Genomic DNA, 12,585 nt, shown 5'->3' on the forward strand with positions numbered 1-12,585 from the left:
ATGTTTGAAAAAAAAATGCAGAGCTCTCCCATATCATACTATGAAATCTGTCCCATTCATTCCATGTCTGCTTTGTCTGGCTCATCCTGCCGAGTAGACAGGTACTTGGCAAGGCTCAGCAGCCTCAGTCGTGATGCTTCCATGGTCTCTGACAGAGGAGCTGGTAACAGCTATCTGTAACTGAAACCTGCTTTGACTAGGCTGTTAGACTGTCCCATTTGTAAGGGAAGCTGAAGATCAGTGAGGGGAAAAGTACCCATCTGGAATGGTGTAAGGTGATAACCCAGACTTCATTTAACCTGTTGGTGCTGTCACCCACAGCCCACAAGCCCTGAAGCCTGTGTTCAGTTCTGGGCCTCTCACTACAGGAGGGACACTGAGGTGCTGGAGCGGGGCCAGAGAAGAGCACCGGAGCTGGTGCAGGGCCTGGAGCACAAGTGTGATGAGGAACGGCTGAGAGACCTGGAGGGGATTTAGTCTGGAGAAGAGAAGGCTCAGGGGGGACCTTCTCGCTGTCTACAACTGCCTGACAGGAGGATGGAGCCAGGAGGGGGCTGGTCTCTGCTCCCAAGGAACAAGGGATGGGACAAGAGGAAATGGCCTCAAGCTGCCCCAGGGCAGGTTTAGATGGAGATGAGGAACAATTCCTTCCCCAGAGGGTGCTCAGGCATTGGAACAGGCTGCCCAGGGCAGGGCTGGAGTCACCGTCCCTGGAAGTGTTCACACCCCGTGTAGCCGAGGCCCTCAGTGCCATGGGTTAGTGGTGGCCTTGGCAGTGCTGGGCAATGGTTGGACTGGATGAGCTTAAAGGTCTTTCCCAACCTGGTTGATTCTGTGATTCTGTGAGCTGCGGCCTCTGAAGGATCTGCTCTTGGAGAGGCAGAAGCAGGCCCTGTGGGGGGGTGAGAGCGGAGGGAGCTGGGGAGGCAGAGTCCTTTTGTGTTCCTGTTGATTAAAGTACATAAATCCTTAAACGAACACTTAATGATGCAGGTATTAGGGAGAGCAATTTTCGACTGATTCGATCGTTGGAGAGGGTTGTGTCACTATGGAGAGCAGAAAAAGGCAGTGGCCTACAGAGCCGAGGATGCTGGGGTCCTGCGGGCTCACTGGGGGTCTCTCCAGGGGAGGGGAGGCCAAAAATAAGACACTTAACTTGGATGGCAAAGCTCCTGGTCTATGGCGTGTGCCTGGCCCAGAGGCAGGTCTGCTTTCCATTAGGAAGCTGCGTGCTTTCAGCTGGTGAAGTGACCAAAGACTTGTTAGGGGTGTCACGGAAAGCGCTGGGGCCATCCCCTCATCCCTGGGTTTTGAGTCTGTGATAGGAAACGTTTTGTGACGGTGGGCAGGGGCTAGGGATCCATGCTGGTGCTGCATGGGGCCAGGCTGGGTGCCATGTCTGAGCAGGCAGGGTCTCGGCCCTCTTGCAGTGATGGAACCCCTGCACCGGCCGCCTCCGCAGGCCAACTGCCTGGAGAATGGGATCTGCTCCCTCCGGCACAGATGCTGCTGCATCTGTGTTCTGGAAAGCAGCCCGGCACGCTGCCTGCTCCACACGGGACACACCATCTCCCGGCCCTGTGGGACTGAGGCTGATGTTACAGTGAGATCTATACCCTGGCAGGACCCCACAGCACTCCCCTCTTGCCATGTTTATCTGAAGAGCTGCTTTCTGATAAGACATCATAGCAAATCACCCAAAATGCTTTCAGAGGAGAAGTTCATGGGATTTGTGACAGGATGTTCCTGTGTGGTTGACATCTGGTTTGAATTCCTCAGGTGGGACTCGGGGTCTTTCTGCAGCTCCTGAGCACTGCTGCCACTGTAACGTGTCCCCTCATGCGCAAGGGCTGTGCCTTCCTGGAGAGGCCCCACAGAGTTCAAGTGGAAATATGTGCTGATTGCTTGCAGACCAAAACCCTCTGCTCACGTGTTCACATCTCTGTCTGTGACTGCTCTGTTTCATGCCATGCTCCAGCAGCTCTCCTGTTCCACAAAGCCTAGTTTCCCAAGGCTGCTGGTAATAAAGGGGGCATCAGGGTGGGCACACAGCACCAGTGTCGAGGGCTCGCCTCTGAGATGGGACCCCCAGTGAGACCTGCGGGACCATGCGCTGCAGCTGGAGTCAGGGCAGCTCCATCCTGCTCCTGCAGTTTTCTCTATAGGAATCCCCTCATCTGGCCATGTGAAGCAGTGTCACTTCACCCTGCTTTCCCCCTCCAGGAAACCTTGGATGACCCCGTGCATGCTCCCTCCCCTGAACACGACAGAGGTGTTCCCGGTACATTGTTGACGGCAGCTGAAGAGCCAGCCTGGAAAAATGTAGAGGTGCTTTTGTTGGATGTGTTTGCCCTCAGCATGCCTTGTGCTGGGTGTAAGCCTGCTTCTCTTCTGCATGAGCTCATCAGCGTGCAGTAACCCAGGAGGTGGAAGTGTGCATGAGCTCATCGCTGCCTGAACTTCCACCATCAGTGTTTACATGTTGGTAATTAGAGGTAACGGGAGTGCTGTCTGCACTTCCATTCCTGGTCAGAGCCGACCCTGTGAAGCCGTTGCAAGGTCTGAGACAGTGCCATCACCCATGCAGGAGATGCTGCAGGGTTTGGAATGGCTCTGCCCCATGCTTGCTTGGCTGCTTGTTTCCAGCAGTTAAGTGGTGACATGGGTAAAACACCAGCAAAATGATTTATTATTGATACATTAGCGTAGTTTGGCTCTCTTGAATTTTAGATCATGCCACTGTAATGCAAATACCATTTTTACTTGGCAGAAAGTAAAGCATTTATACATATAAAAAAAAAAGTACTCCGCCTTCCAGTCAGGGAATTTGACCGATCCTTATTGCTTTTGAAGCCAACTAAAGATTTTCAGAGTCCCTTGCTATCCTGCACTGTGTGATTTAAAATTGTTCCTGTGGAGTTTGGCTGCAGGGAATGGTATGCTGCAGAGCGTGGGGCTGTCCATGTCCGAGCCCGTCTCCAGGCAGTGGTAGCCATGAAGGTGAATGTGCCCAGAAGCTCCTGAGCCCTCCCAGCTCCCCACGTCTGCAAGCTTGCCCTGGTGGGTCACTGCTCTGTGAGAGGGACAGGCTTTGGGCACGGAGCGATTACTCTTTGGTATATCTGGTAGGGCCCACGGCGCTGTCAGAGTTGATACGGTTCAGGGGATGCTGTTGGAGAGTGAGGGAATTGGGCTAGACAGTGTGCAGGCAGGTGGTGAATGTAATGTTATTGCTCAACCTGAAACAGTCAAAAATCTCAAGCTTGAGTTTAAAATAATGAATTTGAGGTTGGGAGGGTGGGGGGGGGAAGGTAACTAATGGTTTCAAGATATATTTTTATTTCCCTGTGTAAAAAGCTGTTGGCATTGATTCAGAAAAGGAGTTTTCAGGTCACATCTAATATCTTTTCCTCATAGATGGCAATAGTAGAAGTCAAAGAAACCTGTTGGCTTTTGATAAGGGCCTGTAGGGACAGGCCAAGGGGGAATGGCTTTAACCTGCCAGAGGGGAGATTGAGATGAGCTCTGAGGCAGAAGCTCTTCCCTGTGAGGGTGCTGAGGCGCTGGCACAGACTTTTCCCAGAGAAGCTGTGGCTGCCCCATCCCTGGCAGTTTCAAGGGCAGGTTGGACACAGGGGCTTGGAGCAACCTGCTCTAGTGGAAGGTGTCCCTGCCCGTGGCAGGGGGTTGGAGCTGGATGAGCTTTTAGGTTCCTTCCAACCCAAGTCAGTCTGATTCTGTTGAGCAAACATGTGGGTCAGTTCCTGGTGCTCTTTCTCCAGCTGCAGCTGTTTGCTGCTCAGGGACTTCCTGAGCCACAGGACCAATCATTATGTTACTAGCGTTTGATGGACTTCTTTTCTTCTACTGGCTGTTGGTTTGCTTTGTGAAGCCTTGGAAAATTCGGATCTACAGCACTCTGATGTTGAGCTGCTCGTGTGCTGTGTGAAGGGCGGCTGTGGCTGTGGACCTGCTTCCCATGGCCCTCTCTCTCTTTTCTCCTTCTCCTTGCCTGCAGTGTCCGAGACCCTTGCTCCAATGCTCCTTTTTCAGGTCTCTATTCCAGCATTCCATGTTTGGTGGCCTGTCCATCCTCATGGCTGCTCCTCTTGCTGCTCTCTGCGCATTCGCAGCTGCGTTCCCTCCCAGGACAGGAGGACCAGCACAACAGAAGCTACAGCAAGGAGTGCGCCTGTGCAGTTGCAGAATGACATTCCCTCGAGTTCTCTGTTCCCGTTGTGGTTGTTGCTAATGATGTGTTTGCTTTCCTGTTGTGAGCTGGCACACTCCGAGCACCTCAAGCCAGGCACAGGAAGAAAACTCTCTGTCATCTGGGCTTAGACAAGAGCTGGCACCCAGCTGCTTGGAACAGCCACATGTCCCTGTGTTTTTCCAGCTGCAGGAGTATAGTTGTCCCCAGGACTTTTAATGGCAGCTGAAGTAGCATTTATATTTTGAGGACCAACAGTCCCTAAATGTTAGAGTCGCGTATCAAAGTCCTGGTTTCTAATCCAGCCCACTCATGTAATGTTTTCAAGTTGTGCCTTTCTGTAGCCTTATCTTCTATTCTGTGATGGGGCCTTTCAGCCCACTTCTTTGGAAACAAGGGCAAAACAGGGGCCAAACAGAGGCCATTGGGCAGAGTAATTATCCTGGAAAGCTGTATACAAATACAAGCTGTGCCTCTCCCACTGGTATTGGATGCTTTGGGATTGTGGTGCCTGGTACTGATGTGACTTACCTCTGGCCATGAAAGAATTGTGGGGACAGCCTGAGAAAATGAACCGAGTTTTTAGATTTCTGATAGTTTTATTTGCTAGTAATTCATTGCCGAGGCTGAACATCGTCGCTTCTTCCTGCTGTGAAAGCGGTGGCAGATTTCCCAAGGGTTTTCTTGTCCCTACACTAGGTATGCTGCTAGCAATATAAAGACTTTTTTAAAAAATGAGTAGATGTTGCAGCTCTGAGAACTATTGATCCAGTACAGTGTCATTTTGTTGGGGTTTTTTAAAGAATCCTTTTGGAAAGGTGGAAACATTAAATGGGAGAGGGGAAGGAGTGGCAGGGAAAAGAGTTTTGAAAGGGTAGCACTCCCTGCTGCTGTCCAGAAAAATGATACAGCAGCATCTTCTCTGTACATCTGTCCTTGGCACAATGCATGAACTGCCTAGAGTAGCTTGACAGTGCAGAACAGGGGCAAATTCGTATTGCACTGGCAAATCCTCTGAGTGGTAATGTGGATCATTTTGTAAGTCAGCTAAAGCTAAGACTGAACAGGGTTCCAATTTTAATGAATCGCACACTGATTGAGAATAAAAAGACAAGAATTTATTCCAACTCACTGTATTATGACTAAAATAACTTTTCCCTGTTGAGCATGGATACAGATTCTCCTCCAGATCTGGTGCAAGGAGCATGCGCTGCGGTGCCCTGTGGATGCTCCCGTGGGAGCCAGCAGCAGCAGCTCCACAGCTGCCGTGGGCTGCAGGTGATGCTGTGCACCCTGCGCTTGGAAGGAGTAGGCTCCTCTGTCTGTACAGTAGCAATGCTTAGACTGGAGATTAGGAACAATTCCTTCCCCAGAGGGTGCTCAGGCATTGGAACAGGCTGCCCAGGGCAGTGCTGGAGTCACCGTCCCTGGAAGTGTTCACACACCATGTAGACGAGGCCCTCAGTGCAATGGGTTAGTGGTGGCCTTGGCAGTGCTGGGCAATGGTTGGACCTGATGGTCTTTTCCAACCTGGTTGATTCTGTGATTCCTGTCTGAACACCTGAGGTCTTGCTGTCAGGTCCTTGGCTAATGCAAAAGAGCACAGCTTTTCACATCTATTGCCGATCTCCTCCTTTATTTAGCCTTCTTTACATCCATACCTTGCTGATAGTCATTCACTTCCTGTTACTTCCAAATTCTAATAATTCTAATATTCACTAGTAATTTTACAAGTTGCCAATACAAGATTGAGCTGCACCCAAAAACCCCCACATTGTGTGGAGCTGTACACTCCTGCGAATGTACCTCGCATCAACTGAAAACTCAGACTGAGTTGCGTCCATCTGAAGGCTGGAATTCACATGCCTGCGGTAGGAATGCTGTCAGTGCGGGATGCTGCAGTGCTGCTGCAGGGGCACAGCTCTGGTCTTGGCAGCTGGCATTGTACCTGATACCCACACAGGGAATATCCATAGAGGTGCTGCGTGCATGTGAATATCCTGCCCTTCTGCAGTTTGCAGACCAAATACCTACAGCATCTGCAGGAGGAGAGTGAATCAATCGGGCAGAAAACTTTAATTCTTTGAGTTCAGGTTCATTGACAGGGCAGTGGTTTTTTTCCTGGTGCAATCAAAATAAGCCTGGCAAAATATGCCCCTATTTTCTGTACAAAAGCTGTGGACTGTTTTAAGCAAAATAACTGTATGAGCTTTTATACTAGCTAAATAGGGCAGCTGTTGTTGAGTGGTGTTCCAGCAACACCCTTTATTTCTTCTTAGAAAGGAGCTCCTGTGTTTTGCAAAGCTCTCCTCTTATCTGTACTCATCTGCACCTGATGCGTCTAATAAAAATGCAGCAGATTTCAAATTTGCATACATTATTTTGTAATTGCATAGATTCAAGTGTAAGACACTGCAAGCATTTTTGTTCAGATGGTGTCGCAGAGAATGCAGTGCTGGGCAGAGCAAGCCTCAGACACCTGAGATGTTTCTCAAATCTGAAGGTGCATTTCATTACAGAGTGGGGGTGAGAACCTGAAGTTGAGGGGGATTCGGTGTTTCTGCTCTACGCAGAATGGATGGTAGGATTCCCCACCTCTGCCAGTAGTGACAAGCTTGTTCTGGTTTTATATTGTGGGTTTTTTTCTTGCGCGCTTTTAATTACAGAATCACAGGCTTGTTTGGCTTGGAAGAGACCTTAAAGCTCATCCAGTTCCAACTCCCTGCCATGGGCAGGGACACCTTCCACTACACCAGGTTGCTCCAAGCCCCATCCAACCTTGGTTTATCACATGTTCAAGGGTATTGCTGGTGGTATTTCATTACAGATTCATTTTAAAGGTGGCATCTGTAGTGCTCTAGTAGCACTGGTTAGGGTTTGTTAAGACTGGTTTGTTAGGACTTGTTATAATGTTTACCAGTGGGTAGGAATGCAACTCACAGTATTAACCTGAGTCTTTGATCAAAAGACCACTATGTGAAAAAGAACATTTTCCCCCTCAGGCACAGTGCCTGGGTAGATCTGTTGCTTGTATTAGTTGCAGAATTAAGACATAGCCACCTTTTGCTCAGTTATTGATTCACAAGCAGCAAAGCTGTGAGAGTGAGCTGGGCCAGTTTTCCATTTAACCATCTATGGAATTGCTAATTAAATTCAAATTGCTGAAGCTTTATTAATGATAATGATGTGAAAGCCAGGAAGAATACAGCTTGAGTTTTTTCCAGCTCAAGGCTGAATGTGCAGAAGTGACCAGTAGGAGAAAGCCATTATTTTCGTTGCTACTGAGCAATTAAACTCTAGAATTACTAGCAGCACTTGGAATGCCAGAACGTCATCTTCACACTTGCTTTTTAGTTTATACCCACAAGCCATTCCTGTGCAACCTAATTGCAGACTGGCTTTAGGTGCTTTATAATCCAGTTAACATCCAAAACAGTAATAAAGCATTTGAGTAAATGGAAGTAAATTGTCTTTAAATGACTTGCAACACCATATTTGCAATAAGAGTTACCCATCTGTATTCATGCTCTTTTCAACTGTTCCGCTGATTACTTGACTTAGGAAAGAACTGCTAATCCAACAAAAATATATTGCTCTTCATGAAAGCACATTGGGCAAACAGAATTACTGAGCTGTTTTCTGGATTGGCACAGTGGCCATCATCTGTCCCACGTTAGCGTGTCATTTCTAAGGCTTTATGACTCTGTTGGATTTAAACTGCATGATGAAGCCAAGGGGGAGTGCAAACCTCTTGGTGTGTAAAAGCATTGCTCTGGAGCTGGTGCTTTTCTCTGCTGTAGGGAGGAAGGGAGCAGAAGCGTGAATGTTTGAGCAACCAGCAGGTCATGGCTCTGCTTCCATCACCTCTCGCTGCAAATGTCAAAATGTCCCTTTCTTCTCTCCTGATTGTTTAGAAAACTGCCCAATCAGCCACCTAGCCCAGCATCCTGCTTCTGGAAATGGCTGGTAGGGGATGCTTAGGGAGAAGTGTAAGCTACAGAGCCTGTAAAAATCAGTTCTCCTACCTGTGCCCACCCTTGCTGACTACTGAAGACAGGATTTACAGAAATCGCAGTTTGCATTTAGGTTGCCATACTTAATATCACTGACAGACAGTCCATGGAGGATCTCCTTTTGGGCCTTTCCTACTTTGCTGCCTGCCACAGCATCCCTGGAGAATGAAATCCACCATTTTATAACATGCTGCGCAGTGGAAGTACTTCTGCCTGTTTGCAAAACTTGCCACCTTGTAATTGCAGACGGTGGAAGGAATTGGAGGGGATTACCATCTTTAGCATGTCACCTTCTGACCATCTTTAGCATGTCACCTTTTGACCACATAGAATGCCTTCTATTTTTCCTTTGCATGAGCTGGGCTGCAGCAAGGTGTTGCAGAGCCCTGAGGAGACCGTGATCATGAGATCAGCGAGGTCAGAAACAGGATTTGCTTTTCTACTTTCCCTTCCAGTGGGCAGCTTTACTGAGAGAAACGGCAAACGAATCAGTTTGAGTTGCTGATTTTTAACTTGCTCTATCATATCATTATTTGAAATAATTATGTTTCACATGAAGTTTCTTCATGGTTCGCTTCTACTAACGGATGCTCTTTCTGAAGCTGACTAGACCACAGAGTCTGCCTGGGTCCCACAGCCTCACTGGAGAGTAAAGGTGTTTATCCTTCATCCTGAGCGGTAACGACTTTGCCTTTGAGTTTGCTGCAGGTAAAAAGCTGCTGTTGGGGACATGGAACAGGCTGTGCGGAGGGACGCCTCGGGTGCTGTCCTTGAGTTGGTGTGGGCAGGAGCTGTGGATCTCTGGCTGAAGCCGTTTCACACAGACCAGCTGCCAGCCCTCGGAGGAAGGTGGAATTGTCACCCGTTCCTATGGCCACATGTCATGCACCTTCACAGGATACTTGTTTCAGACATACATTGCCCTGTTCAACTGCTGCTGTCAGGAGGATTCCAGCTGGCCTTTGGACATAGGGTTACAGCTTGCAGGGCTTTGCAGTAGCACTAGCCCTTCCCAATGGAAATCTTTGCAACTCCAAAGAGTTGCACCCTTGGGGTTTTTGGTATTTGATGTCTTTGTCAGAACTTTCTTTGCATCACTGGTGCCATACATCAGATGTCTTATTTGTCTTGAGAATGCCTCTGAGGAGACAGAGTGAAGTCTGGAGGCAGAGAAAGGATTTGTTTTGATCTGGAATTTCCAAATCTGGCCCTGTGCTGAGTTGTGTCCCCCTCCACGCACTCTGTCTGCCACAGCCAGTTGTCCTTGGAGCGTTTCCTGTGCAGGGAAGTCTTGTACCTTGACGCTGTTTCAAGTTCAGTGAGAGACACCAGGCAGGGTAAGGAATGAACCCAGCTGGGAGGTGGTTTGCTACAAGAGCCTGCTGTTGGGAAGGGCACTCGAGGGAAGTCGTTGCCCATCTGGACATGGGTACATGTTACCTGTGCCCTTCCTATGGGCAGGCAGTGCCACCAGCTTGAGGGGAGGCTTGCACCCATCCAGTTTGGGTACAAAATCGTAAGTCAGAAATGAGAGTGACCCATCACCACCTACTCTGTACAAAGCTGTTTCCTTGGAACATTTTCAGGAGAGAGCAATGCTATGCTCTTGGGATTTACCTGCCTTCCCCAAGGCATTTGGGTACATAACGTTGTGGTTGCCACAAAAGCAAATTAACTTTTGGGAAAAGGCTGTAGTTGCCAGAGGACAAGTTAAGCAGAACTAACAGGGGAGCAAAACAGAGAGCCTCTGGTGTGGTAGTCATAGGACTACTGCTCAGTAGAAGGGCTCAGGCAGTTTTTCATGGTGTTACTTAACAGCACGCGCGGTGATTTTGAGTAGCTGATTAAACATCTGAGCTTTCCCTTTCCCCCCGCTTTTACAGCTCTCCATGAATTCCCCAATGACATCTTCACAAACGAGGACAGGAGACACGGAGCTGTGGTCCTGCACGTCCTTTGTGTAAGTTTTGTGACTTTGCATTTCTTCTCGTGTCTGTGTGGACAGGGCTCACTGTGCCCACCGCAGGCTGGTGCCGCTCCTGCCCACTCTGCTCTCAGTCGTGGTTGAGAGCGAGTTTCAGTAACTACACTGACTATAACATAGCTCAGTTTTACATAAACCCCTTTAAAAAGCCCCAGTGCAGCCCGTGAGCACAACACATGCTATCAAGTGAATAAACTCCTGTGAGTTACTTCAGCCAGACCAGCTTTGCTGAGGCTGGCAGCCACCTGAGGTCCCCTGCCTTCCATGACCCCAAGCACAAGGATGCTGCAGGGTTGGAAGGTTGAGGGAGGACATTCATGTAATTGGCTTCAAAAATAAGCCTTGTTACCATAAATTTCCCCCAGAAATCCGTGTGGCACCCCTTATGACATAGCTGTAGGAGAAAGAAATTATCATAGAATCACAGAATGGGTTGGCGTGGAAGGGACCTTAAAGCTCCTCCAGTTCCAACCCCCTGCCACGGGCAGGGACACTTCCAGTAGACCAGGTTGTTCCAAGCACTGTCCAGCCTGGCCTTGAACACTGCCAGGGATGGGGAATGAGAGAAGGTTTTTCTGTTTAAAAAGATTATTGACTGGATTAATTTAAAAACATAATAATAATTTGGGTCTCCAGAATTCCCCAGAGTGGTAGGATTGCTAAAGAGAGTTTTTCTTCCTGACTATATTAAAGATCATAACTTCTCATTTATTAGCTGCAGCGGATATGTGTCCTGGATCCTCTTGGGAATTCTGGAGGACATCAAGCAGGCAGAGGATTTGCCTCAAAGTTCAAATATGTGCCAAGAAGACTTTAATAGCTGATATTTTAAAGACCTTACTAATACCAGAAATCTGTGCAATTTTGGGCTAGGAGTTTTGTGATTTCTGCCCCAAACAAGTCAGTGTAAGTGGTGTGCTTGGGCAAAGCCAAAATTAAAGATACTGAAGATAAATTTACTTAAATAACCCTGGTCTGTCAGTCCATAGACACTTGGCCAGTGTTAGTGGGCCTTGTGTTCAGCAGCTGCAGTACTCTCGCAGCGGGAAGCGTTGTCCTTTCAAATCCATTCCTCGACCTTTGTTAGGTGGATGAAGACAGTTCTTTTCTTTTTTAACATTGTCTTCATTGAAGAACTGCCAGGTTGGTGCTTGGGAGGGAGAAGAGGCTTTCTTACACAGCCAAGAAATTACCTACTTCTATTGAACATTTAAAAGCATTTAATAATTTTTAGTCAGCTTAAATGAGCAGTCACCATTAACAATGTGCAATGATTCATGATTTAAGTATAAGAGATGGTATTGCATGTTGCATTGCTAGTGCTCTGTGTTATGGTTTCATTTTGGCTAAATGGCTGTGACAATTTGTTGGGTAACATCGCAGTTGACTGCGTCTGGCAAGCTCAAGGCTCCCGAGTTTCCATGGGAACATTGAGTGCGGAGATGTTTTGGAAGGGGAGTGCTGGGCCCAAGCTGGATCTTTTAGCACCCAGAAGAATACTCCCCAAAATTCATCTAAACCCCTTGCTCTCTCAAGGGAGTATAGTGCAGCAGCAAGTCACCCAGAGCCTCTCTGCAGCTGGTGAAGAGACCTTCAGAGGATCTGATCAGAGGATCACACTTGTCTTGATGCACATCTCATCCAGTGCCTGTTTGCATCCCGAGTGCTGATCACTTCTTTTCCTGCCAGCCAGTGCTCTGTGCCTCCAGCAGCTTTTGTGTTTCTGCAGGAAAAGGTCGTTGTTGGTCATCGATTATCTTGAGGAGCTCTATGAACTGCTCTTCATCCATACGGGAAGTGTGTGACCATCATGTACTCTTGAGGAATACTGGTTGGCACCTGCGTAACTGTACTGCAGCTAATACAAAGAAGTGTTGGGAGAGCTAAGGAGGAATTAACTGTGCACAGTTAAATCCATCTCTCTGCTTGAAAAGCAGCTAGCAGGCTCCTGTGCAGCCACTCCAGGCAAAAGAGGGTGATTATAGCAACACATTGCTACCTTGTAATCACATGTTTCTTAGATTTTAACGCAAAAATTATTTTTTAAAAATGTCTTGAATTACAGGAATAAATTTAGAATGAGACTAGAAATGAGCTGCTAAAATCCTCAATCTCTATGTGATCCAAACCTCTGAATGTGTTTTTTCAGGCTATTTAAAAGAGACAAGACCTGGGCTGTAATTTTTTGTGAGTGGTAACAATGAAATCACACAGTATTCTCATACAGTTGACTACATAAACTAGGATTTGGGTTATTTTCCAGTCTACTTTAAAGTAGATTTGGGCTTCATAATTGCTCTCAAGATAGTTTGGTTTTCTACAGGCTTTTTTTCAGTTCTGAATAAGGTGAACATACTTTTGACATATCTCAAAATGGG

At 47.8% G+C, this 12,585-nt stretch overlaps 1 protein-coding gene across 4 annotated transcripts in view; it reads left to right on the forward strand.

Annotated features, from left to right (window-relative positions):
• The window catches only part of SLC24A3 (solute carrier family 24 member 3), a 172,733-nt gene that overhangs the window by 84,076 nt on the left and 76,072 nt on the right, over positions 1 to 12,585 (forward strand). For all 4 annotated transcript variants that reach the window (XM_030489142.1, XM_030489140.1, XM_030489144.1 and 1 more), the window contains exon 3: positions 10,107 to 10,183. In XM_030489142.1, the coding sequence (XP_030345002.1) occupies positions 10,107 to 10,183 (77 nt within the window). The remainder of the gene's footprint in view (positions 1 to 10,106; positions 10,184 to 12,585) is intronic.

This window comes from Strigops habroptila, chromosome 6 (genome assembly GCF_004027225.2).
Source record: "Strigops habroptila isolate Jane chromosome 6, bStrHab1.2.pri, whole genome shotgun sequence".
NCBI lineage: Eukaryota > Metazoa > Chordata > Aves > Psittaciformes > Psittacidae > Strigops > Strigops habroptila.